Source organism: Dendropsophus ebraccatus, chromosome 9 (genome assembly GCF_027789765.1).
Source record: "Dendropsophus ebraccatus isolate aDenEbr1 chromosome 9, aDenEbr1.pat, whole genome shotgun sequence".
NCBI classification, from domain to species: Eukaryota; Metazoa; Chordata; class Amphibia; order Anura; family Hylidae; genus Dendropsophus; species Dendropsophus ebraccatus.
The window spans coordinates 84,358,789-84,386,356 of record NC_091462.1 but is presented as its reverse complement, the minus strand read 5'-3'; the positions used below and the strand labels follow the sequence as shown (position 1 = coordinate 84,386,356).

Genomic DNA, 27,568 nt, shown 5'->3' with positions numbered 1-27,568 from the left:
AATAGTAGGGAAAAGATGGATAGAAATGTGACTGCAAGATCAGATTGTAGTCTGTTGCCATGGAGACATAGAGGGAGATTTATTAAACATGGTGTAAAGTGAAACTGGCTCGGTTGCCCCTAGAAACCAATCAGATTCCACCTTTAATTTCTCACAGACTCTTTGGAAAATGAAAGGTGGAATCTGATTGGTTTCTAGGGGCAACTGAGCCAGTTTCACTTTACACCATGTTTGATAAATCTCCCCCATAGTGTAAATTATAAATATTCAGAAAATTGATTACTTGTCATTGAGATGCACAATAATGGAAGAAAAATGGGTTGTAAAGGTCAACATATCCCTAAACATTTTGAGGAAAGCTTTTAAACAGTGTTCCAATAAATACAATGCGTCAGGTTAGATATATGCTTCTGATTAGATATATACATTTCAGGCACCATAAAATCTACAGTAATTACTTTTCACTTCATTAGAAGAGCTTAGAATGTGTACAATATTAGCAACGAGAGAATTGTGTTCTCCTTCATAAGGAGCCTGATCTAAGGCTCGGCAATAGATACAACCATATTAACTTTTACTGCTAGTTATGATGAAGAGACTATCATTTATGGTAAAGGGATTTCTGTGAAAATAAATTTTAAAATCAATTGATATAGATCTGTATTGTCAAAGTGATGTTAGCTTGCTTTTATATATTTTACAAAATACATTGGACTATTAGGTCACAGATTTTACTAGGCCACATTATCCTCAACCCAGATGGACGATAAAATAATCTGTAATGGTCACAATTATTCCTCTTATTGGTTTATTTCTAAATGAGGGACATGTTTAGAGGGATTTTCCAGATCAGGAACCACAGACTGTGGGAATCTTGTCTACAGTAGCATTTGACAGGCTGGCTGGCTCACTTTTACATTCATTTTAATTATCTCATGTCAAATATCAGAGGAACTAATGTCAATCATTATGTGAAATATTAGGGGATCTTATGTAATGCATCATGGAAATGAATGTCCAATATCAGGAAAACTAGTGTCATATATCAGAAATAATACCAAACATAAGAGGATTTAATGTCAAACATCAGAAGAACTATAGTCAAACAGGGGATTTAATATCAAATATCTGGTAATCTCATGTCAAGTTGCATGGGAGCCAGGGGCGTAACTAGAAATGGCTGGGCCCCATAGCAAATTGGGGCCCCCGCGAGCCGTCAAGTGTAGTCATAACTGTATAACAGAAAGTGGTGATCAGGAGGGCCATTTGCAGAACCCTGTCACTCAAATGATGACAGCTCAAGGGGCCCCCTGATGCAATGGGCCCCGTAGCAGCCCCTGTGGCTGCTATAGCGGTAGTTACGCCCCTGATGGGAGCTAATGTTAAACATCAGATGCCTAATGTCAAAGTTCAAGGAAACTGTGTAAAGTGTAAAATATCAGGAAACTGTGTAAAGTGTAAAATATCAGGAAAACTAATGTCATATACCAGGGGAACGAATTATTAATATAAAGGGATCTAATATCAAATATTAAAGTGGCTATTATGAAACATCAGAGGATCAAATGTCAAATCTTAGGGGAGATAATGTCAAGTATCAAGGGACTTCATATCAAATACTTGGGGATGTAATGTCAAATAGCTGGAAATTTTATGCCAAAAATCAGGAAAATTTATGTAATATATCAGGGTAATGAATGTCAAATATCAAGTGAATTAATGTCAGGTATCAGGGAATCAAATGTCAAATATCAGGGGAATTAATATAAAATATCATAGGTTCTAATGTCAGATATCCATACTAATGTTAAATGCAAGGGGATGAAAACATTCTTGTTACTTGTATAATTGTAGTTAATTGTATCCATATTATACTGTTACCTTCCTGAGCCATTTTATTATCTGATCCACAATGTGTGACTTGTTCTGTTTCTGGCTGGACAAGTGCCAAGACCTTTGAATACCCTTTTAATCACACAATTTTTTTTATCTGCATGTCAATGCATCAATAGACACAATCAGATCCTTAACTCATATTCAGAACTGAGGCTGGATTGTCTTTTTTTTTTTTTTTTTTCTTTTTTCTTTTATAAGTATGGTTTGCACAATCCTGAATGCTTAAATTCCTTCTGATAAATTCTACACCGAGAAAAAAAAATAAAATAGCAGACCATTTTGAACGTTCATTATATTACATCACAAAACCTCAGGCACATTCTATATATCCATAAATATCTTTTCTGAACTGGCTTTGGATATAATTTTCGTGGGAAACCAATCGTGTGATCTGAATTCCGATATATAAATACTCTGGATGGCTATCTTCCTTCTGTCAGTCCGTGGGTGAATGTTATATCATGTACAATTTCCTGGAGTAAACTTTTGTACAAATTTTCTCAGAATCTTCAGACCGGGAGCTGTTGTTATCACATATGGGTCACAGAAGGGATCTTGCAGACAAAAGGAAATTCACGATTGCAGCTGTTGTCATTCCAGGAACGTAAAGCTGGTGAAAGAGAACAAATGATATGAGATGGTGTAAAGTTTGTTTTAGGTTACGTTATCTATCTTATTATAGTCTCTATCTATGTCTCACTCTCTCACCCCTCTCTGTCTTGCTATATACATACATGTATACAGATGTATCTATTTATATAGCGAGTATACTTTAAGTATGAACAGGCTAGAAGAATCACACAGTGCACATAAGCACCAGTTTACACGTTTTTTTAAGGAAGAATCTAACCTGCTGATATGTCTCTATTGTGTACGGGGCGCTGAGGATGAAGGTAAGTATTTTATACTGATCCTCGGTGCAGATTCTATGCTATTGGGAGTTTAATTCCTATGGTTATTACAGCTTTGGTGCACTAGGGGCTATTACACCAAACAATTATCGGCAATACTTGGCCGATTACGAGCCGTTACAGCCGATAATGGTTTAGTGACTTATGTCATGCTAAAAGGCAATGATCAGCCGACATGCATGATCTTGGCTGATTGCTTTCTTAAAGCATGGTTTCAGGCCATGTGATTTGGCCTTAAGATTGTTTGCTTGCCCTAGTTCTGTATCTGAATAATCTGGCCAGAGTGGCCTGTTGGCATTCCCATGGGACTCAGCACCCTGAATACATGTGCTTCACCACCTATGTTTCTGGGTCACTTCATCGGAATGTTTTTCTCTTTCCTAGTCATAATACTACTGTTATCATGTGACAGCATATTGCATCAGTTGTGACATTAGTTGGGGTTAGTTTTTGCACGAAAAAAAAAAAATCTGAACCTAGCCTTAGATATAGTACAGTTGAGTGGATGGGTATGATTTATGGCATTTGAACACTTTTTTGACAGTATTTAGAAGTATACCCACAAAGTAGTCACATCTTTAGATGTAAAGCAAGCCTGAACACTGAGTAAGAAGCTGCAGCTGCATCCCTTCCTTTCCCCTCTGTCATGTCTTAGGCTGGGTTCACACAACGTTTTTGCAATCACTTTTTTTTCATCTGTTTTTGCAAAAAAAGATGAAAAAAATGGATAGAAAAACTTGTGCATTTGTGTGCGGCCGTTTTTCCATTCACTTCCATTATAAAAAAAAAAAACCGATCAAAACGGATCATTTTTTTTTTAACAGACACAAAATAAGGTCAACTACGTTTTTATGTCCTTTAAAAAAACTGATTTGTTTTGATCCGGTTTTTAAATAATGGAAGTCAATGGAAAAACAGTTTCAACAGTTTTTTGCAAAAATGGATGAAAAAATGGATTGCAAAAACATAATGTGAACCCAGCACATCTTTTACATAAATCACAGCCGTTGTTGCAATTTGCAACAACGGCTGTGATAAATGCAAAAGATGCATTGTATTTGAATGATTAGAATCCCGGCTGGAATGTACACACATTGTATATGCTCTGGCCGGGATTCCAAACGGCCGCACAGAAAACTAACATGTCTGTTTTGTGCGGCCGTTATTTATTGAATAGAGGTTGCACAGACATGTCAGTCCACCCAATGGAGAGTGGGGCTGTGGCCACACTCTCCATTTTGTGCTGTGGTGAATTGGGATGCGGACGCACAGAGATCCGCCCGCATCCCAATTAAACACAGATGAAATTCTCCCGGCTGGTACTGCAGTACCGGCCGGATGATCTTCACTCCAAATGAATTGGGATGCAGTTGCATCCATGTGCGGCCACATCCCAATTCGCCGCACACTCCATTGTGTGCACTGACAGGTTTTTCAATGAATAACGGCCTCAGAAAACTGATGTAAATTTTTGCTGCGCCGCTAGTGATCCCGGCCGGAGTGTATACTATTTGTATACACTCCGTCCAGGATTCCCTCAGCCTGCAGCAAAATGTAAGTTCTGTATGAATCACGGTCATTGTTGCCGTTGTACAACAATGGCCGTGATTAATACAGAACTTACATTGTGTGAAGATTGCCTTATACTATATTTACTATTGTGCACTAAATGAATTGTTTGGTGACTGACATGCAGTGTCCTGGTACGTGTATCCTAGTTACTATAGTGTGAAGAAGGCTGAGGGATCTCTCTCCAATGAGCAAAGTGAGCTGCAAGCAACTCTAAACTCCTGTTCCTGCTCCAAGATGGAGAGTGGTCTAGCCAGAAGAGGGAATTTAGCTGTGCAAGGACTCTTCTGCAACCACTTAACTCTAAATGGGCCAGATTTAGTGCTCAATGGCTTACACCTCACAATGTGCCTTAGTATATACTAGTATAGGAAATTGTGCCTCACTTAACCAGGTGTAAAGTCTTCCCAAGTGTCTACACAACAGACAACCCATGAAGGCGCTCTACAGTAGAGTGTAACTTAATGCATACATCACTCTAGCATCTTATAGGGGTGTAAATCAAATTGAACTGCTAACAACTACCAAGGGAACTATGTCCACATTCAATTCATCCATATTTAAGTGCTGTCAACCCTTTGCCATAAGAGAAATTATAGTTTTGGATTTTGTGCAGTGACTTTCAGTAGTTCACCCCTGTATACAAGTTATCATTGTGTCTGAACTGTCTCAGCTGCACACACAACATCAAAGGCATACGCCTAGACACCACCCCCAAATCTACCCAGGGGTTAAAAACTTCCTATATTTCACAAAGTCCCCTTTTACAATGGCCGCATCAGTCCACAGGGTCATCTATCTGTGATTCTTCCTGCCCTGGACTACTCCACTCATCCTCCTTGTGGGTACACAGACAAGATTTTTGTAAGCAGAACCTGACACGAGATAACCCTGGGCAATACATTTGATAATTCTGAGCCCAATCTCAAGTCTGACAGGTGACCTTGACCAGTTCCCCTGCCCCCGATGTATTAAAATAGTTACTTCTATTACTAATAAATAGGAATAATAAACCTTTAAAAAAGAGCCAATAATTCCCATGATTCTGAGATGTGATCATTACGTTAATAAACAGCTGCTCCGCTGTAGACACCGACACACCACAAGCCTGGCTGTGAAATATTAATATCTCTCTCTTAATAGATATTGCAAGGGGAATGAGTAAAATAAAATCTGAATTCCAGGGATCTGACGGGAGGTATGCAAATGAGTAACCTTTAGATGAAATATGCTAATGGGGAAGTGTCAAACAACCACCTTCAGTTGCAGATTGCATTGGCACAGACACATAATGTCACCCTCTACAATAAGAGGCTGACAAAACCCAAGGCTGGAATGTTCTAGAATATCACGCTCTGACACACAGCGCAGAAGGGGAAGACAGCCCGCTAGATAAGTATTTATTGCTGTCATCGACCAGTGACAATGAGAATGGAGCCTTCTCTGTATGGAAAGGGTTAGGAAAGGCCCGCTTGGTGGGATTGTAGGTGTGTATTGATCACATATGTGCAGACTGCATGACCTGCTATTAGATATATTGATAGTAACCTAACACAGATGTTTGCTTTGTTGGGGGAGTGATGACCTGCATGTAAAGCATGCCTCCCAACAGGGACACATGGTTCATTGTGTGAGAGGTTTTAATTAGAGCAAAAATCAACATAAAATAGTCATTTTTAGAATCTGAATTAGGAGTGTCCAACTCAAATACACAGTGGGCCAAAATTTAAAAATTAGAAAAAGTTGCGGCCCGATCTTTTTATTTGAAGAAGAGTTCATGCAGTGTTCCTGGCACTGCCTATCGTAAAGTAAATGTCCCCACATGGTAGTTACCCATTATATCCCTGAAGCAGTAGGAAATCCCATAATTGTGCCCCGTGTAGTAGCCCCCCCCCAATAGTACCCCATATACTAGCGAGGCCTACTCTTAGAGCCCCACATAGTAGACAGCACACCTAATAGTACCCAATATAGTAGCCAGCCTTCCCAATAGTGTCTAATACAGTATAGAAGCCAGTCCCTAGAATAGTCTCTTAAATAGTAACCAGCCTTCCCCAATAGTTTTATATAGTAGATAGCCCTCTCCAATTGTCTTATATAGTGGACAGTCCTCCCCAATAGTCTCTTGTGTAGAAGCCAGCCTTCCCCAATAGTGTCCTATATAGAAGCCAGTCCCTAAAATAGTCACTTGTATAGTAGCCAGCCCTCCCCAATAATTTATATAGTAGACAGCCCTCTCCAATTGTCTTATATAGTGGCCAGCCCTCCCCAATAGTTTCTTATGTAGAAGCCAGTCATCCTCAATAGTGTCTTATATAGAAGCCAGTCCCCAAAATAGTCTCTTGTATAGTAGTCAGCCCTCCCCAATAGTCTTATATAGTAGCCAGCCCTCCCCAAGTATCTTATGTAGAAGCCAGCCCTCCAGAATAGTCTTAAAACTAGAAGCCAGCCCCTACTGTAGTTGTTCATGACTGCCCCATTTGCTTGGACTCACCCTTCCTGCTTGGACCCATTTGCTTGGACTCACCCTTTCTGTGTCTTCTAAGGCTGCACGAGGCGCCCGGGGAGGTCACCGCGTTGCTGGTGTCGGGGCACTACTGACACACGAGATTATAATATGGGCGGTCTGAGCGGTCATCCGGACCACCCATATTATAATGTGCTGCGACGTCAGGGTGGACAGATTTAACACAGCAATGGAAGAGTGTGGCAAGCCAAAAATAAGGGCACCATAGGCCAGATTTTGACATGACTGATCAGAATGATAGAAAAGTAGACAGGCTTAGGTCTGATATACAGTTTGGATCTATATAGATAGCTTTGGTGGCAATAATGCCCATCTATGCCTCAGGTCTAAAAGAGGGACATTTGGGCTATGTTCACACAAAAATAAAAGCCATAAAATAGGTATAAAACAATCTGTATTTATAATCGGATAAAGGGCTGCTGCACAGGTTGACATTTTTCAATAGACTTTAATGTAGCACATTATTAGATTAGGAATACTGCTGTATTTTATATCTATTTTAAAAGGGACTCAAAAGTAGGGACAAGCACAAAGCCGCTATAATACACTGATCAGTTTTTACTTCAACACCAAGTAAAAATCTTCAGATTGCAGAAGCCACAGTATATAACTCTACAAAGGTATACAGCCATTACTGTGCAGCACATACACTCACATACAGTTGTTTACACCAACCAGGAAATTAATATGCGTAATTGTTGATGATGTCATAGATACATATATAAGGTGACATCACAGATAGAATAATCTCAGCTGGATGGGGATCAGTGTCAGTTTACTTTGTCACTAGACAGGTAAACATCGCTTTCCCAGAGAACTGAGAAAAGACTAGTTACTGCTATTTGTTTCAAGAGGATCTTGGTAGGAGAGTGGCCATGAGGCTGAGAGGTAGGAATAAGTTCTTTGTCAATGACCATACTGCTGTCCATCTGGCACATAATCTATTATGTATAGTTCCCTGTTTATGTTAACACATATTTCTCTATTTCTTTTTTGCAGACATTCCGGTACTTTCCATCCCTGTTGTGTATCTAATACACTTAGTGAGAAGCTGTCTGTTCCGGTATACAAGATACACATATGAGCCGGCAACAGAATATTACCAGATCAGAAGAGTGGAGAAGACTGTGGAGGAAAAAGCTGATTATGTCATCATAGATATGCCGGAGTAGAGAGAGAGACAATGTCATCAATACCATCAATAACATCTATTCCCATCAATACCAACAGACATCAGCCTAAAACATCTAGGCTGCAACAGACATAGCAGAAAGCTATGCTGGCCCATTATACATCATGTGGACAACTGCATGGGCCATGATTCCATCCCCATTTCTTCACCTAAGGGCCCTATTACATGGGACAATAATCATTGTATAGCTTCAATAGGACTCTAAAACTTTAGTTAATAAAAAAGTTAACAATTGGTTCTGATTCCTTTTTTCGCTCTGTTTCCCTGCTAGATCCTCTGATGTGTCTTTCATGTTTACGGCTGGTTGTCTAGGTTCCCGACCACCTCTCTGTGTTATCAGCAGTGGTCGGGCTGGTGACGTCCCTCTCCTGCTCTGGAGAGAGAAGTGGTCGGATTTTGGATCACACTGCTCCTGAAATTACCACACCTCTAACTTTGCCATAGCTGATAGTAATTGATCAACTATAAAAGATAAGAGTATACGACATACACGGCTCTGCTACATGGTTTCTACATAGTTTTCTAATCTGCACATACTGCTCTACTATATCAAAGTCATTCACAAAATGACACAATACTTTTCAACGCATATAGGCGCATGTCGGAACTTCTCAATGTGTCCAGTCCCAAGATGGGCAGATGACAATTACAGCTCTGCTACCTCATAGTCATACCTGGCATCAGGAATGTAATTTTAGGCGTTTTCAGCCTCTAACTGACAAAACAAAGAGGGACAGCTGTCACACAGACATAACACAGCAGCATTTGAATCTTCTAAAGGGAAATGACATATACACCTCTGCTAAATCTAAGACATATTCAAGTACATTATGGTTTCTTATTTGCCTCCCTGCCGCGCTCTATCACTGACAATAACACTTATTACGCTGTCTTAGCAAAGCTTGTTTAGTGGCCAAAGTTACATGTAAATTACACATACAGCTCTGCTACATCTAAGTCATAACAGGGCTTCCTTCTTGTGTATTAGGGATTTTTTCACATGTCCAGCCATAATAAAATGCAGTCACTGACTGGCTGAGCGGGGAATCTCTCAGCAGGGTCATGAAGTTGGCGGCAGGAAGCTCAAAAGACAGCCAATGGGGTCCAGGAGCAGGTACCGTGACTATAACTTCTTTTTTATTCCCACCCCACACACCCCTTTGCGCATAATGATTTTTACACACCGGACTGCTCCTGTACTGTACTGTAGGGGACATTTGCAGAACCTGAGAGGCCCGCTCTGCCTCCTGGTGCTGCAAATGATGACAGCTCAGGGAGCCCAGTGTATTGCAGTGTATTGTGTATAAGCTGTTCATTCCATCTCTACTCTGAACCCCATCCTCCTCCCTTCCCGCCAAAAGTGTCCCTGGTCAGCTGTTTCTGCACTCTGTAATTCTGGGAGGGTTAATCCAAGGTCAAGTTGCTGGTGACCTCTCTGTGAGTAACAGAAAACTTCTTTAGGGTAGTAACACACATACCAGATGCGCAGCAGATTTCTCGCTGCGAATTTTCAGCGAAATCTGCTGCGGATCCCTTGCCTGCCTGTTTCTATGAGAATCCATACTCGCAGCAGGATTGTCATCCTGCTACGAGTATGGAAATGCCTGCTCCACGCTCCAGCTTGCTTCTGGGGCTCCCAGCATCTGGACATTTCGCTCAGCCAAACAGTGGCTGCGGTGGGGAAGCGCACTGATTGGCTGATCGGGACGTCCAGCCAGGAACCCCCGAAGCAAGCCGGATTGTGCAGCAGGTAAAGTATCCTCCGGCCGATAATCCCACTGCGAGTATGGATTCTCATAGAAACTGACAGGCAAGTGATCCGCAGTGTATTTCTCTGTGAATTTGTAGGGTGAAATCCGCTGTGGATCTGATACGTATGTTTCTACCCTTAATGGGGTTGTCCGGCGATAAAAAATTATTCACAGAATAACACACATTACAAAGTTATACAACTTTGTAATGTATGTTATGTCTGTGAATGGCCCCCTTCCCCGTGTTTCCCCCCACCCACGCTAGACCCGGAAGTGTGGTGCATTATACTCACCGCATATCGTGTCGTCCACGGTCTCCGATCGTCAGCAGTGACATCTTCTTCGGGAGGCCGGCGGATCTTCCCGAGTGCCGGCAACCCTCTGCAGCGTCATCCGAAGCTCAGCCGCGATTGGCTGAGCATAACTGTGCTCAGCCAATCGCGGCTGAGCGGCTGATGACGCGGCCACGTCATCAGCTGCTCAGCCGCGATTGGCTGAGCACAGTTATGCTCAGCCAATCGCGGCTGAGCTTCGGATGACGCTGCAGAGGGCGGCCGGCACTCGGGAAGATCCGCTGGCCTCCCGAAGAAGACGTCACTGCTGAGGATCGGAGACCGTGGTCGGCACGTGACAGGTAATGTATAGCGCACCACACTTCCGGGTACACGGGTGGGGGTGGTGGGACACGGGGAAGGGGGCCATTCACAGACATAACATACATTACAAAGTTGTATAACTTTGTAATGTGTGTTATTCTGTGAATAATTTTTTATCGCCGGACAACCCCTTTAAGTAGAAAGGATATGCAAAGTAGCTCTCACACCTCTTAAGCAAAGAGATGTCCCTTCAAGTCAAGTCTCGCTCAGTCAAGGAGCCTTAGAACATTGACTGTCTGTAAGTCTCCACACGTCCTTATGACGAGCTCTCCTTAAGGAGAGTAACTACCCCTTTTACCCTTAAGTAGAAAATGCAGGGAGCTCAGCAGGGTTTAATATGTCAGGGGTATAAGTTGAATAATCTTGTCCCCTAGACCGATCGTTTGATTTTCTCTTGCCAAATCCCAATTTTAAATTTCCCAGCAGTTTCACCACAGGCAATATAAAGTAGTACCCAGTTCTAATTCAAAGCAACAGGCTGTTTGTGTAGTGCCCAGATATGGTGCATCCTCTAGAGTCTGAGAGGCCCTTTATTAACTCATCATTTACTAGCAGAATATTGCAAATGGGTTCTTCAGGCTTCCTTCACACAACATTTTTTTTTAGGCGAAAAGCAGCCTTTTTTGATAATAACGTCCGTTAATAATGATAATGATTTACAGCCATCATTAAATAATAACAACCTGTATTTTAAAAACAACAGCTGCTTATATACACAACATATATTGTGACCCCTGTAAAATAGTATACAGTTCAGTATAACACCGCTGTTAGCTGTCTTACAGGGCCTCTTAGCGATGTTTCTTTCTTTTTTTTTTTTTTTTTATCATGTTTGAAAATACACATAACCATGTGAGACGCCTGTAAACTCTAATTATTGATGATACAAAGGAAGTCCTGGAAAGATAAGAGGGTAACATGAACCATGTCTGTTTAGAAAATGGTAAGACATCTGGACAACAGCTGTAGTCATGAGAAGGTCTACTGTATAACACAATAGCTAAAACTAACAATAATAACAGCAGAAGGGTACACTGTCTAGGGATGCCTCCCTATAAACCAGGAGAACATACACTTAAAGGAGAAGTCCGGATTTTTTTTTTTTATTAAAGTATTGTATTGCCCCCCAAAAGTTATACAAATTACTAATATACACTTATTATGGGTAATGCTTATAAAGTGCTTTTTTTCCCTGCACTTACTATTGAATCAAGGCTTCACTTCTTGGATAACATGGTGATGTCACTTCCTGGATAACATGGTGATGTCACTTCCTGGATAACATGGTGATGTCACGACCCGACTCCCAGAGCTGTGCGGGCTGTGGCTGCTGGAGAGGATGATGGCAGAGGGACACTGAGGGACACAGGGCACTGGACACTGAGCATCCCTCTGCCATCATCCTCTCCAGCAGCCACAGCCCGCACAGCTCTGGGAGTCGGGTCGTGACATCACCATGTTATCCAGGAAGTGACATCACCATGTTATCCAGGAAGTGACATCACCATGTTATCCAGGAAGTGAAGCCTTGATGCAGTAGTAAATGCAGGGAAAAAAAGCTCTTTATAAGCATTTCCCATAATAAGTGTATATTGGTGATTTGTATAACTTTTGGGGGGCAATACAATACTTTAATAAAAATGTTTACTGGACTTCTCCTTTAAAGGGGCCAAATACATAATGTGTAAAGCAAAATACAACCACTGTCCATCCAATGTGTTTGACCACATCTAGAAAAAGTATCACATAAAGTTTCCTGGCATTGTGCTGTACGTACCACTGTAGTATCTATACCATATCTGTACACAGTCCTCATCTTCTGGGGAGCTGTTGCTGACATCATCTGGTTGGTTTCCATCCCAGTAGCTGTAGTCATTCTGTGTGCCATCTGTCCACTCAAACTCACCTTCCTTTACATAGAAAATACAATCAGCAAAAAGCAAAACAGGAAATGGCGTGTGAAGATTAGTTGCTATTAATGGTCTTATTATTAATTTTTTTTTTAATTATTGTAAAAAGTGTTCAGTTACCTTACTAAAAAAACAAAAAAAAAACAACAACACATTTGTACTTCTTTACAGTAAATTACTAGGTACATCACTATGTGTTTTTTACATGAACAATGCCAGTGCTGTTGTCCTTTTTTTGAACTGCGGCCCTGTTCCCATGCACAGCGCTGGTTTGTTCCCCAGCACCGGCCTGGCATTTAGCACTGGGGGCAGGCCCGCCGACCCCCAGTGTGATGATCTCCCCTTCCCTCTGTGATGTGGCTTCATTATAATCAATAGAGCCGTGTCACAGAGGGGAGGAGAGATTGTCACATTGGGGGCCAACAGGCAGGGGCGTAGCTAATGTCTCCTGGGCCCTGGTGCGAGAGGCCAACTTGGGCCCCCCCCCCTCCTTTCACGACCAAGTGATGCTATTGGTGTGTATGTATATATATATATATATATATATATATATATATATATATATATACACACACCAAGACAGATATTACCACTAACACCAGCATATTGGAAGAGAAGGTATTATCACCGTACATATTACTGCCATACTGTTACCGACCAAATCCTGTATACTGAGACCTATATTACCAGTAATACCAGTATATAGGGAGGAAACATTACTGCCACACCACAACCACTACCATCACCACCATATTGTTACTGACCAAATCCAGTACACTAAATCACCTCATCCAGTCATATAGAGGTGGCCCCAGCTCTACACAGGCTCTATACACCATATACATTACAGTGCAGATATATCAGGTGACTCACAGGGGGACGTCTTCTCTGATCGGAGTTCTTCCCTTTTCATCTTCTTCTCCATTTGCCCTGGGCCGTTATGAGAACTTCTCCGAGCCACGAATCCACAGAATCTGCCAGACAGACATATTAGTCTCCTCACTCTGGCACCATCCTCATCTATATACATACTGCACATTTGTATTGGCCCCTTTACACCCTCATTTAGTGGGTAGCCTGACTCTATGTGACCCCCTAATAATATATGCCCCCCTCTGTGTATTCCCTCTCCCCCTATGTTGCCCCCCCAAATAGATGGCCCCTCTCCCCCCATGTTGCCCTCCTTATAGATGGCCCCCTCTCCCCCCACCCTCCCTTATAGATGGCCTCCTCTCCCCCCTCCATATAGATGGCCCCCTTTACCCCCTCCCTTATAGATGGCCCCCTCTCTCCTCACCCTCCCTTATGGATGGCCCCCTCTCCCCCCACCCTCCCTTATAGATGGCCCCCTCTCCCCCCCTCCCTTATAGATGGTCCCCTTCCCCCCATCCCTTATAGATGGTCCCCTTCCCCCCCTCCCTTATAGATGGTCCCCTTCACCCCCCCTACCTTATAGATGGTCCCCTTCACCGCCCCTCCCTTATAGATGGTCCCCTTCACCCCCCCCCCTCCCTTATAGATGGTCCCCTTCACCCCCCCTGCCTTATAGATGGTCCCCTTCACCCCCCTCCCTTATAGATGGTCCCCTTCACCCCCCTCCCTTATAGATGGTCCCCTTCACCCCCCTCCCTTATAGATGGCCCCCTCTCCCTCCCCCTCCCTTATAGATGGTCCCCTTCACCCCCCCCTCCCTTATAGATGGTCCCCTTCACCCCCCCTCCCTTATAGATGGCCCCCTTCACCCCCCTCCCTTATAGATGGCCCCCTTCACCCCCCCCCCCTCCCTTATAGATGGTCCCCTTCACCCCCCCCCTTATAGATGGCCCCCTTCACCCCCCCTCCCTTATAGATGGTCCCCTTCACCCCCCCTCCTCCCTTATAGATGGTCCCCTTCACCCCCCCTCCTCCCTTATAGATGGTCCCCTTCACCCCCCCCTCCTCCCTTATAGATGGTCCCCTTCACCCCCCCTCCTCCCTTATAGATGGTCCCCTTCACCCCCCCTCCTCCCTTATAGATGGTCCCCTTTCCCCCCCACCCTCATAGATGCCCCCCTCTTTCCCCCCACCCGTACAGGCTGATAAAAAACAAAACTTAACTCACAACGCGCTCCCACGTTGATCCTCACTCCTCCTGGTCTGTCCCCGGCTGCTGCGCGGCTGCCGGGGGTGTCGCGTCTTATCCCCGGCAGCGCGCGCATCCCAGAGCAAAACAATGCTTGCGGTCACAAGAGTGATTGAAAGGGAGGGCCTTGCGGGGCCCTGAGGGCCCCGCGGGCCCCCCTTTGTGGCGGGCCCGATCGCGGCGGCGACCCCCGCGACCACGGTGGCTACGCCACTGCCAACAGGCCACCCCCCAGTGCTTCATGCAGGGCTGGGGAATAAACCTGTTCCATGTGCAAGAACTGGGCCACGGTTCAAAAAAAGGCAGCGGCTTTTGGGGTGTAGCTAGGATTCATGGGGCCCCATAGCCAAAAACTGTATGAATCATGGGACCCCATGAATCCTGTACACCTTCCTAATATATGGCAAACTCCCAAATACACATAATGACGCACATATATACACACAGAGGCCACCACTGACATACACACATTTACACTGTAATGTGATTACACTAGTGCAGATGTATACTCCGTTAATAGACTGTATACAGGGAAATCATCTTCCAAGTGTAATAAGAGCTATTGAACCAGAAATAATATCTGCTGCATTTTCTTTTAGTGGTGGGTTCTTTTATTAGAGCCCAGCATTAATATATACATATATATCCACAGATACCTACACTTACTGACATATACATTTATATATATACACCTGCACAGATACCTACACACACTGACATATACAGTCATAGCCAAAAGTTTTGAGAATAACACAAATATTATATTTTCACATGATCTGCTGCCCTCTGGTTTTTATGTGTGATTGTCAGATGTTTTTATCACTGTCAGGAACCGGACAGCAGGACAAGACAAGTCAGTGAGCCCAAAGCTCAGCCCCGCCCACTGTCCTCTACCTACTTGCCACAATCCGCCCTAAGATGGCGGCGAGCAACTAGGCGGCGGTCCCTGCATTGGCTAGGTGGAACACAAATACAAGACAGACAGACAAACATAATGAAGAATAGTAAACAGTCCGGGTCACAACAATCGGGCAGCAAAAGTACAAAATCACAATCCTATAAACGTAGTCAAAGTCCAGGCAATATAGTCAAGGGCAGGCGGCAAGCAAGGGAGGTCAAGGAATAAGGCAAAGATCAGGGATAGCAAATACACAGAGGATACAAGCGGGCAGAGACAAGTCAATAACCAGCCATAAGTGCACAGACTGAGGTTTGTTATATAGGAACGTAATTGGACCATCCCCCTGGTCTCCAAGCACAGACACCTGAGAACAAGACAGATCCACTGGCAGGAAGACCTGTCAGTCACAGCAGAACCAGAACACAGATTAACCATGACATGGCCAGACAGAACTCAGCAGGTAAAGTCGGGTGTGTCTCCCAACCCATGTGAGCAATAAACCAGAGTTCACACACAGCAAAAAAAAAACACAGAAACAGGATACAAGAAAATCAGTGCCTTCTCGGCCGAACAGCACGAGCAGAGGGGCGCATAATGCTCCGCAGAGATACCATCCTGACAATCACATACAGAAATATAATTGCAATCATATTATGAGTAACAAAAGCTTATATTGACAGTTAGAATGAGTTAATGCAGCAAGTCAATATTTGCAGTGTTGACCCTTCTTCTTCAGGACATCTGCAGTTCTCCCTGGCATGCTCTCAATCAACTTCTGGACCAAATCCTTACTGATAGCAGTCCATTCTTGCACAATCAATGCTTGCATTTTGTCAGAATTTGTTGGTTTTTGTTTGTCCGCCCGTCTCTTGATGATTGACCACAAGTTCTCAATAGGATTAAGATCTGGGGAGTTTCCAGGCCATGGACTCAAAATCTCTCTGTTTTGTTTCCTGAGCTAGTTATCACCCTTGCTTTATGGCAAGGTGCTCTATCATGCTGAAAAAGGCATTGTTGATCGCCAAACTGCTCTTGGGAGAAGTTGCTCTTGGAGGACATCCTGGTACCATTCTTTATTCATGGCTGTGTTTTTAGGCAAGACTGTGAAAGAGCCAATTCCCTTGGCTGAGAAGCAACCCCACATATGAATGGTTTCAGGATGCTTTACAGTTGGCATGAGACAAGACTGGTGGTAGCACTCACCTCGTCTTCTCCAAATAAGCTGTTTTCCAGATGTCCCAAATAGAGATGAGCGAACCGGGTTCGGGTCGATCCGAACCTGAACGTTCGGTATTTGATTAGCTGGGGCTGCTGAACTTGGATAAAGCTCTAAGGTTGTCTGGAAACCGCTAATCACCGCTAGCCACCGCTAATCAAATGCCGAGAGTTCGGGTTCGGATCGACTCGAGCATGCTCGTGGTTCGCTCATCTCTAGTCCCAAACAATCGGAAAGGGGATTCATCAGAGAAAATGTCTTTACCCCAGTCCTCAGCAGTCCACTCCCTGTACCTTTTGCAGAATATCAGACTGTCCCTGATGTTTTTTCTGGAGAGAAGTGGCTTCTTTGCTGCCCTCCTTAAGACCAGGCCTTGCTCCAAGAGTCTCCGCCTCACAGTGCACAGTGCAGATGCACTCACACCTGCCTGCTGCCATTCCTGAGCAAGCTCTGCACTGCTGGTAGCCCGATCCCGCAGCTGAAACACCTTTAAAAGACGGTCCTGACGCTTGCTGGTCTTTCTTGGGCACCCTGGAGCCATTTTGGCAACAATGGAACCTCTCTCCTTGAAGTTCTTGATGATGCGATAAATTGTTGACTGAGGAGCAATCTTTTTAGCTGCAATACTCTTCCCTGTTAGGCCATTTTTGTGCAGTGCAATGATGACTGCACATGTTTCTTTAGAGATAACCATGGTTAACAGAAGAGAAACAATGATGCCTAGCACCAGCCTCCTTTTAAAGTGTCCAGTGGTGTCATTCTTACTTAATCATGACAGATTGACCTCCAGCCCTGTCCTCATCAACACCCACACCTGTGTTAATGGAGCAATCACTGAAACGATGTTAGCTGGTCCTTTTAAGGCAGGTTTGCAATGATGTTGAAATGTGTTTTGGGGGATAAAGTTCATTTTCTAGGCAAATTTTGACTTTGCAAGTAATTGCTGTTAAGCTGATCACTCTTTATAACATTCTGGAGTATATGCAAATTGCCATTTTAAAAACTGAAGCAGTAAACTTTGTTAAAATGTATATTTGTATCATTCTCAAAACTTTTGGCCATGACTGTACATATACACCCACAGATACCTATACACACTGACATATATATATATATATATATATATATATATATATATATATATATATATACCCACAGATACCTACAATCTGACATATATATACCCACTGATACCTACACACTGACATATATATACACCCACAGATACCTACACACACTGACCTATAAACATATATACCCACAGATACACATATATATATATCTATATATCTATATCTACCTACAGATAGATACATACATACATACATACACTCACTGACATATACATATATACCCACAGATACCGACACACACTGACATATACATATTGTGGCATGGTGGGGCTGTAAGAGGCAGTTCTGTGCCTCTGGAGTGGGAATTGGAGTTCAGGTGGAGCTCCTGGTCAGAAAGTCAGCTAGGGAAGCTGTAATGTGTTAGTTAGTGGCTAGACAGCCCAGGTTTTATTTTATTGGCAGTGTTGCCTATGTCTTGTGTTTTTTTTGAACAGATAAATAAAGCTGACTGTGGTCAGTATAAAGCATACCGCACTGACTGGACTGCAATTTGTGATATGTCCACCGTCTCAGGCCCAGGAGGTGGCGATCCCAGCAAGTGAGTAACCCCCAGATTGTCACAATATATATATACACACACATACATACATACATACATACACACACTGACATATAAATACAGTATATAGCCACAGATACATACATACACATTGACACACATACATAGACACAGCACTTACAGCTCCCAGGCTTCCCCTCCTCTCCTGTAGTCGGGCAAATTTTTACACAGAAGTATTTAGGACCTTTGGGTCATGTGATCAGGTCCTTCATTCCTTTCCTTCTGTATATATATACCCACACATACATACATACACACACTGACATAAAAATATATAGCCACAGATACATACATACACATTGACACACATACATAGACACAGCACTTACAGCTCCCAGGCTTCCCCTCCTTCTCCTGTAGTCGGGCTGATTTTTACACAGAAGTATTTAGGACCTTTGGATCATGTGATCAGGTCCTTCATTCCTTTCCTTCTGTGTGTGCAGGACCTGACAGGTCCTGCTCCTTTGTCTTCGGATGTTCAGCCCACTCACTCTGCACTAGAGTGAGCAGGCTGAACAGTACAGTGGCAGGTCCCTCTCTGGGCCCCTGGGGGACGGGGGGATGCGGTGGCTGGCTGTCCCTGGCATACCTACCATGAAGGCAGAGCAGGCTTTCCTGGGCCCCCTTCCTGCCGCGGCCCCGTAGCAGTTGCCTTCCCTGCCTTTATGGTAGCTACGCCATTGCGCGACATCGGCATCCCCGCGCTGGTGCCAGTCTGTTCATGTAAAAACAAAAACATAGTGATGTACCTAGTGGCACATTGACTTTAAATAAATGTATATGGTAAACATCTGATTTTACCAACTCTGTTTTAGAACACAACCCCAGAAGCCACAAGGGGGTTCAGAAAAGTTCGGCCTCTCCACAGAACAATAGTTATGAATATTGTAGATAGAATGAGGACAATGATTTATAGCTGTCTAATAGGATACATACCTGCCTTCTGTCACTTAATCCTATCCAGATATCGGTAGGTATTCCCGGGACTTGACTGTTCACGAGATCAAACACAAAAATGTTTTCTTCCCAGCTGAGAAGAGAAGAAAACACCAAACTGTTAGGTAGCGAAGCATCTTGTTATAATCCTTCATTGCTGACGGCTTCATGCACTTCCCACATGTGGTTTATCCAAGTATTACTCTCAATACCTGAAATGTTTTCTATGTAATCCATCTCAATAACTAAAATAACTGGCAGTCAGATTTTTACAATTACATTTTGTAATTCATAGTGAATTATTTGGGTAATAAATAATGCATGAACAGTTTGAGGAATATCCAGTATGTATAAATCTAAAATAGAAAACTCCAACAAACACCACAATATATATATATATATATATATATATATATATATATATATATATATATATATATACACACACACACACACTGTGTATATGGTGAAGTTGAGTAAGGCCATGTTCACACAACGTATGTTTTGCATAAATCACAGCGGTTGTTGCAATTTGCAACAACAGACGTGATTTATGCAAAACATATGTTGTATTTGAATGAATGGAATCCTGACTAGAGCATATACACATAGGTGGGGATTTATGTAGAACGGCGTACGCCGGTCTTATATTAGGCCCCGCCCCATTTCCCTGGCAGCATTCACTAAGAGGCGAACACGCCTCTTAGTGAATCCGGCTGGGCGCTCGTACCTGCGCCCGGGGTACGAAATCTACACCTGCTTCCGAGCAGGTGTAGATTTGTATCATGATTTACGCCAGCGAGCGTAAATGTCCCCCATAGTATACGCTCCGGCCGGGATTTCAACCGGCTGCACGAGAAACTGACATGTCAGTTTTGTGTGGCCGCTATTCATTCGGCTGCACTCTCTATTGTGTACAATGGGGATTTGGAATGCGGGTGCACACGGGTGCGCCTGAATCCAAATTCAAGATCATCTGGCCGGTACTGCAGTACCCGCCTGGATGATCTTCACTAACACCGGCCATTCTGTGACCCGGCCGCGTCACAGAACGCCAGGTTTTTCAAGCTGTGAGAAACTGGCCTAACTTTGTAACTTACTTTTTTGCACTGATTTTCAAGTATTAAAGTCACTTTAAACATTTCTTGACACTGACATGTCAAAATCTTTGATCAGTTGGGGTCTGGGGTCAGGAGAAGTGCGTCTTAGCTCCCTCGGGGAGAAGTTGGGTTCATTATTAAGTCCTGCATGAAGACAGATACAACAACAAGTTGGGGAGTGAAGTGTTCTTCTCCCAACTCTATCTCGTGACCATGAACACCCAGACCCCAACTAAACAACTCTGTGTTACATCATAACTTTTGTTTTAGGGTGGACTGACATCTTGCACATGTTGGGTTACACAACTTGCAGCCCCCAGCTGTTGCAGAACTGCAATTTCCATCATGTTTAGAGACACTTTGGCTATTCTGGCATGATGGCATTTGTAGTTTTGCCACAGCTGAAGGTTGTGCATCACGGGTAGGCTAAAAGATCGAGGCTAAAAAAGTGTCGGGGCCAGATACCTTTTTGACACACATTACAAGGTTATTTAACTTTGTAATGTGTGGTAATTAAAGTGTACCTGTTGTTATAACTTTCAAAATCTAAATCCACAGTAGATATGATATAATGCAAGTTTGCAATTTACATTAATTATTATTTTTTTTTAGTTATCATTGAAAACAGCACTTCCTGTTTTCTGACTCTTTTTCTCAAGAAAAAGGAAATAGTCAGAAAACAGGAAGTCCTGTGTATCCCGGGCCATCTGAGCACTCACAGAGAGAAGGCAGTCATGTGACTGATGGGCTCATTGAGCCGTGACTCTCTGTACTGGCCGGAATTCCTGTGTTTATTTAGTCTGTTTTTTACAAGCAGCACAATTCGAAAATCTGCCTTAAGGGACTGGACCTGGATTTCTGGTAAGTTTAGCTTTGTTTTACAGCATGATTACAGCAAAAAAATAAAATAAATGTATATTGCAAACTTGTTTCATTTTACATCTACTGTTTATTTAGATTTTGAAAGTTATAGGTACACTTTAAGCTTTAGGCTAGGTTCACACTCTGTATCTATGCGGCTGTATTGCGGGCGTTTTTTTCCGGTTCATGCGTACGCCGGAAAGTATAGGATATGCGGCTGCACAGTGCACACTATGTATGAATCTACAGCCCGATCGTAAACAGACCCGTAAAAAATGAACAAGACCATTGTTTGCGGCTGGAAATGCGGCCGTGGATTGACAGGCGGTCCATACGGAGTACTTAAAAAATAGCCGGCAATGATGCCGAATGCCGATGCCTCTAATAGTTAATATATTAAATTAATAAAACACATTTTCTTTGTAATAAAGTCCCTTTCGTTGTTCAATAATTTAATTCTAACGAATCCATCATTGTGCAATTAAATATACTGTTAAAATAAATATATATATAAATAAATGTATATTTATATATATATTTATTTTTTGACAGTATATTTCATTGCACAATAATTGATTCGTTTAAATTAAATTATTGAACAACGAAACAGATTTTATTACATTGAAAATGTGTTTTATTAATTAAATATTAATTAGTACAGGAAGCTCCATAAGCCGTTAATTCATATTGCCGGCAATAGAGCTTTCTGTACTAATCATCACTTTACTTTAATTAAAACATCAAATGTTTCTTCTAATTATGTTATCACAATAGCATTATTAGAAGAAACATTTAGAATTATATGTGCGCTCAGCTGATTGGCTGATCGGCTGAGCGCACATATAATTAGCGGGACCGCAGCACAGTGACTTCATTGTGCTGCGGACCAGCGAAGAGGACACATCGGGGTGAGTATAGAGCTCTCCCCACCCCCTCCCCTGCACTGCATCCCTCCCAGCAAGGAAGGGGGGTCACTTAACCCCTTCCTTGCTGGGATGGGTGCAGTCTGACATCAGTCTGGCCCCCAAGGGGTTAAGGGGGATGCGATACATCCTCCCTTAACCCCTTGGGGGCCAGACTGTAAGCAGCGATCTGTAAAGATGCTGCATACTGTAAGGAGCACAACACCGCTTACAATGATGGGTGTTGTGCTCCTGTTTGTGTGTTTTTTTGTGTGTTTCTCCCTTTTTGTTTTTCAGATATCGGTATCCTGTGGATTACGTCGGATTCCGTGGACTACGTCGATGACCAGCGGTTGTTTGTTGTTTTTTTTTTTTATAAAATGGTCAATGAGGGGTGTGGGGGTGTTTTTATTTGAATAAAAATTTTTTTAACTTGTGTCTTGTCTTTATTTCTTTACTTTATAGACTTAGTAGTGGAAGCCGTCTAATAGACGGAATCCATTACTAAGTCGGGGCCTAGTGTTAGCCGGTATAAAATGGCTAACACTAACCCCCCATTATTACCCCAGTACCCAATGCCACCAGGGGTACTGGGAAGAGCCGGGTGCCAGTGGTCCCGGAGAGTCAAAATTGGCGCTCCTGGATCGGGCGGCAGCAGGCTGGTAAGATTTAGGCTGGGGAGGGCCTAAACCAATGGCTCTTCCCACCCTGGTGTTACCAGGCTGCTGTCGTCTGGTTTTTAACCCGGCTGGTTATAAAAATAGGGGGGACCCTATGCAGGTTTTTTTTAAAATAAATAAATAATTAAAAAATAACACATAGGGTCCCCCCTAAAATCAGTTTCATTGTTCAATAATTTAATTTAAACGAATTAATTATTGTGCAATTAAATATACTGTCAAAAAATAAATATATATATATAAATATACATTTATTTATATATATATTTATTTTAACAGTATATTTAATTGCACAATGATGGATTCGTTTAAATGTAATTATTGAACAATGAAAGGGACTTTATTACAACGAAAATGTGTTTTATTAATTCAATATATTAACCATGAGAGGCATCGGCATACTGCAGAGGATCGCAAACCCCGGTAATAGCAATTCATGTAAACTGTTTCCCTGCTTTCCCAGATGCATCCAGAGGTGTTTCCATCACTTTCTTAAGATTTTATTTGTTATTTTTAGTTGAACCAGATTTCCAAGTAAATGACCGCATGTTTTCAGCCGCATGTCTATTTTTTCCCACGGCCGTAGTTTCAGCCGCACATTTCCAGCCGCATAAAAAATACAGCCGCACACATACATAGTGTGAACATAGCCTTAAAAAGTAAATTGCCGGAGTACTCCTTTAACAAATTTGGTTAGTGCCAGGACACTTCTTCACATGGCTGATATACATTAGCATAACACAAATAGAGAATAGAATTAATATTTTATTTATATTATAAACTACTGTATATTAGACTACATTACTCCAATCAATAGGATCCCATGATAAGTATCCATTCTAGGCTATATTCATACAACCCCTTTTTGGATGGCTGTTATTCTGATGCCAAAATATGTCCGTATTCAACACAATGGCGGCTGCCCAAAAAGATGGACGAAAAACGGGCACAATAGGACGTTGAATGAACATAGCTTCACAATTACGATATTAGCCTGAGCTTCTTAATAACCTTTTATGACATATGTGTTGAGGAGATGCCTATCATCCCATTAATGGATACATGATGAAAACATCATAGTCTTATAATGTTAAAATGATACTGTCACCCCCTTACTCTAGGTGCAGGTCACCCCACCATCCACAAGCTTAGATGCTGCACATCCAATATATACCTGTATAACACTTGTCTCTAAAAAAGCTTCATTTCTCACTTTGCAGAGACTGAGCCAGTAACGAATGCTAGGAGACTGCATCATTACTTACCTGCTGACAGCCTCCTATAGCGCCAGGGACGCTGAGGAGAAATGTATGTGTCTCACCTTTCTCCTCGAAGCCGATCCAGCGCTGTAAGTCGGGGTAAACTCCGCTATGGAGCCCCTTTAGGTGCACTGCTGTGCCATCCAGCCCGTCCCTTGATGAATGAATTGAGGGGTGGGCCACATGACACGGCAGTGCTCCTAAAGGTGCTCCGGAGTGGAGCTTACCGTGAATAACTCTGTAGGACTGGCGGACACATACTGTACCTTTCTCCTCAGCATCACTATAGGCGGCTATCAGCAGGCTAGATTTGTCAGTGCAGCTGTGAAGTATAATACATGCTATAAACTGGTACCAGTACAAGATAAGTAATAGAATACATATATAAAGATACCAATTCTATGTAAAATATGTGTATAGATGTGCAAAGTGATACATTTTATTATATCCACACAGGGCAAAGCTTGTCACAGGAATTCAAAGACCACCAAAGTTAACCCCCTGCTATATACGTGGTCTCATGCTGTCCTAGTCATAACATAAGGTATTAGTCTTGTTTAGAGTGTTCCTTCAAATACCTACCATAAACTTCCATTTTACTGTCTACAGTAATAGAGAAATCCTACTAAAAACCAAGACAAATCTGGAGGAGTGCAATCCTACTGTTCTATGTCTTTGGATATAAAACCCATTGTTTACCCAGTTGTTGCAAGTTGGTGGTAATAAACATCTCTTATATTCAGCTCCTGCGGAGAACTAGCTGTATACTGTACCTGTGGATAGAAACTAATTTGGCTGTAGTCCTGCCGAGAGAGAACTCAGCGCAGTAGAAGTCTGCTTCTGCCCACGTCTTATTTATTGGGAAGAACCTGTAGCAGTTCCCGCTATACTCAGTCCAAAACAGAGGACAGGCGTATGGCTGGGCCACATCTGTGAAAGCTAAAATGCAGAAAGAGAAAGTGGTAATCGCAACAAACTTTTTAATGCAGGACCAGTTGTGTATAGTGTAATGTGAATTCACTGGGCAGATTTACTAATACTTTGCATAAACTTAGACTAGACAGTCTACAATGGTACCTCCTTTCTCATATTTATCACACCTTATGTGGTTTGATAAATCTGGCACATCTTTGGTGTAAGTGACGTTTTGTGGTATTAGTTGCTTGCTATAAGATTCTATCAGAGGGGTTTAGTAGGATCCTGAAAAGTGTTGCAGGTGATTTGTGCCGTATTCATCAATCACTGGATGATGTAGTTATGACACAAAAATCATTAATTGTGAAGATTAATACATACACACCCAAAACTACAAAGATGGAAAAGTGAGCACATTCATCACTTGTGATCTAGGTTTGCAGTGCGCTTCATTGTCTTGGTACACTTTGCATTGTACACAGCAACAAGCTTGAACACAATTTATAACAACTTCAATGCAAAAGGTCTTCTGGGGGTTTCATTACTCATAGAAAGAGTTAATCTGGTGGTAACTTAACCATACGGGGGGAATAAATTGAGTGCGGGTTTCACATGCATGTGAACTCTTCATTTTCCTCTGTTCTCATGATTGGGAGGGAGGTCCCAGTGGTTGGACCCCCACCAATGGGATTTCTATCCCCTATCTTGTGGACAGGAGATAACCTTGGGGGTAGGTAATACTCCTCTCAGTTAAAGTAAGAGTGTCAGTTTACCAACACCCCAATTGCAAGATGAGCATTGATGGACAGTCAAAGCTGATGTAGGACTTCTTAAATATGTTGCTTAGATGATCTTTATTGGTTTATTTCGTTTGAAGAATTGAGGTCACAAATAAATCAAATACAGTGGTGCCTTGGACTACGAGCATAATTCTTTCAAGGGCCATGCTTGTGATCCAAATCACTCTTAAACCAAAGAAAAATTTTCCATAAGAAATCACTGAAATGCAGACAATTGGTTCCACACCCCAAAAATAATGATTAATTATTCTGAATAACATGTAAAACTAATGAAACAAACATTTTATATTTTTGATATTTATAAAACTAAAGCTCCAAGCAGAATCTAAAGGATCGGTCTAGTTTACTCTCCTACGTGCGCTTTATAGGAATTATAAATATGTGATAGTTGCTCTTTAAGTGAAATTGAAGAATGAGGAAACATGACATCATGTAAGTTGCACTGCTGCCAATATTCCTCACTTGAATGGTGACAAAGCTTAGAATGGCAACAGATCCCTCAAATCTCTGCCAAAGAAAAATGCCCAAGAAAACTTTTTAAACTCAGTTAGTAAAGGTATACCCCTGTCAATTTCAGATGTAAACCAAGATATATATAGTTATATCAAGCTTATACGGGTACATCCCATATATTCTGGCTGCTAGAGAGAAAACAAAAATCTATCCAAGGAATGAGAGCTATCGAACGATGAGTCAAAGCAGATTCTACATTTTAAGTAAATTGAGATGAACACATGGTGATTTTATAAAAATCTTGGTTCATGTTTACTGAGCTTGTCCTGATATATAGGCACAGGTAGGGTGGCCATACTCTAGACACTTATATAGTGTGACATACAGATAGATAATGATACCATGGAGGATTAGTGGTGGTAAATGTAGACATAGGAGAAGATATAGTAATTGGTTACCAGTCGCTTTAAAGAAAACAAAAAGTAACATAAACAAAAGTAATATAATTACTCGTATTGGTGTTATAGGTACCCCTCTAGACAGTTAGGCAAGTTAATGATTTCTTATCTCTTTAAGGGTTGTAATTAATTTAGTAGGAGATACCCATTCATAAAACTCATTAGGATACCATAAAACTTACTCAAAAGGTATAAACCCATATAATTTAGATTAACAATTTGCATTCCAAACCTAGGAGAATATATATTCTCATCACTTAAAACAAATAGGCCAAATTTTACATGACACTGACTGTCATATAGTGTTAACTTAATATATAGTGTTCTAATATTGAAAAAAAATGGAGTGCACTCACCTTGACTGAGTTTAATCTCTGTCTGGGGAAAAGCTTGTGCTGTTAGTATCATTAGAGCAAGGACTGTGAACATGTCCCATTGAACAGAGGCAGCCAGACAGTGTCTCATTTTCAGGTTTTAAGACCGCTTCAGTGAGATGTCAAAAAGTCTTGCAGTCAGACTTGGAAGCCTTTGCTGTGCACGTTAAGTTTTCTAGAGCAGATGTACTCCTCATGCAGAACACACCCCTACTCACTGTCAACCACTTGTGGGATAGGCTGGACCGAGTTCTCTTAGTGTTTTACCAGCTCCTGAACAGTAAAATATCACATCTCCACTGGGTCCATGATTTAATTTAGAAAAAGCGACCCTTTGACCTAAGACATTTGTAAAGAGGAATGCCAATGTAACCCAATCACTAAAGTCTAAAATGTGGCACAAACCCCACAGTGACCTTCATGATAAATTTGCTAGCCCTAGGTTGGAATTAGGAGAATTTGTGGTATTTATTTACTTCACTGGAAC

The 27,568-nt window shown here is 42.1% G+C and overlaps 1 protein-coding gene across 1 annotated transcript; it reads right to left on the bottom strand.

Annotated features, from left to right (window-relative positions):
- Positions 1-230: 230 nt before the first annotated feature.
- Positions 231-27,216, bottom strand: CLEC19A (C-type lectin domain containing 19A). The gene is made up of 5 exons (XM_069981962.1): positions 27,064-27,216; positions 24,855-25,020; positions 19,280-19,373; positions 12,280-12,412; positions 231-2,506 (listed from the first exon to the last, which is right to left on the bottom strand). The coding sequence occupies exons 1-5, from the start codon at positions 27,170-27,172 to the stop codon at positions 2,427-2,429; spliced, it is 582 nt and encodes a 193-aa protein (XP_069838063.1). The 5' UTR covers positions 27,173-27,216; the 3' UTR covers positions 231-2,426.
- Positions 27,217-27,568: the final 352 nt, after the last annotated feature.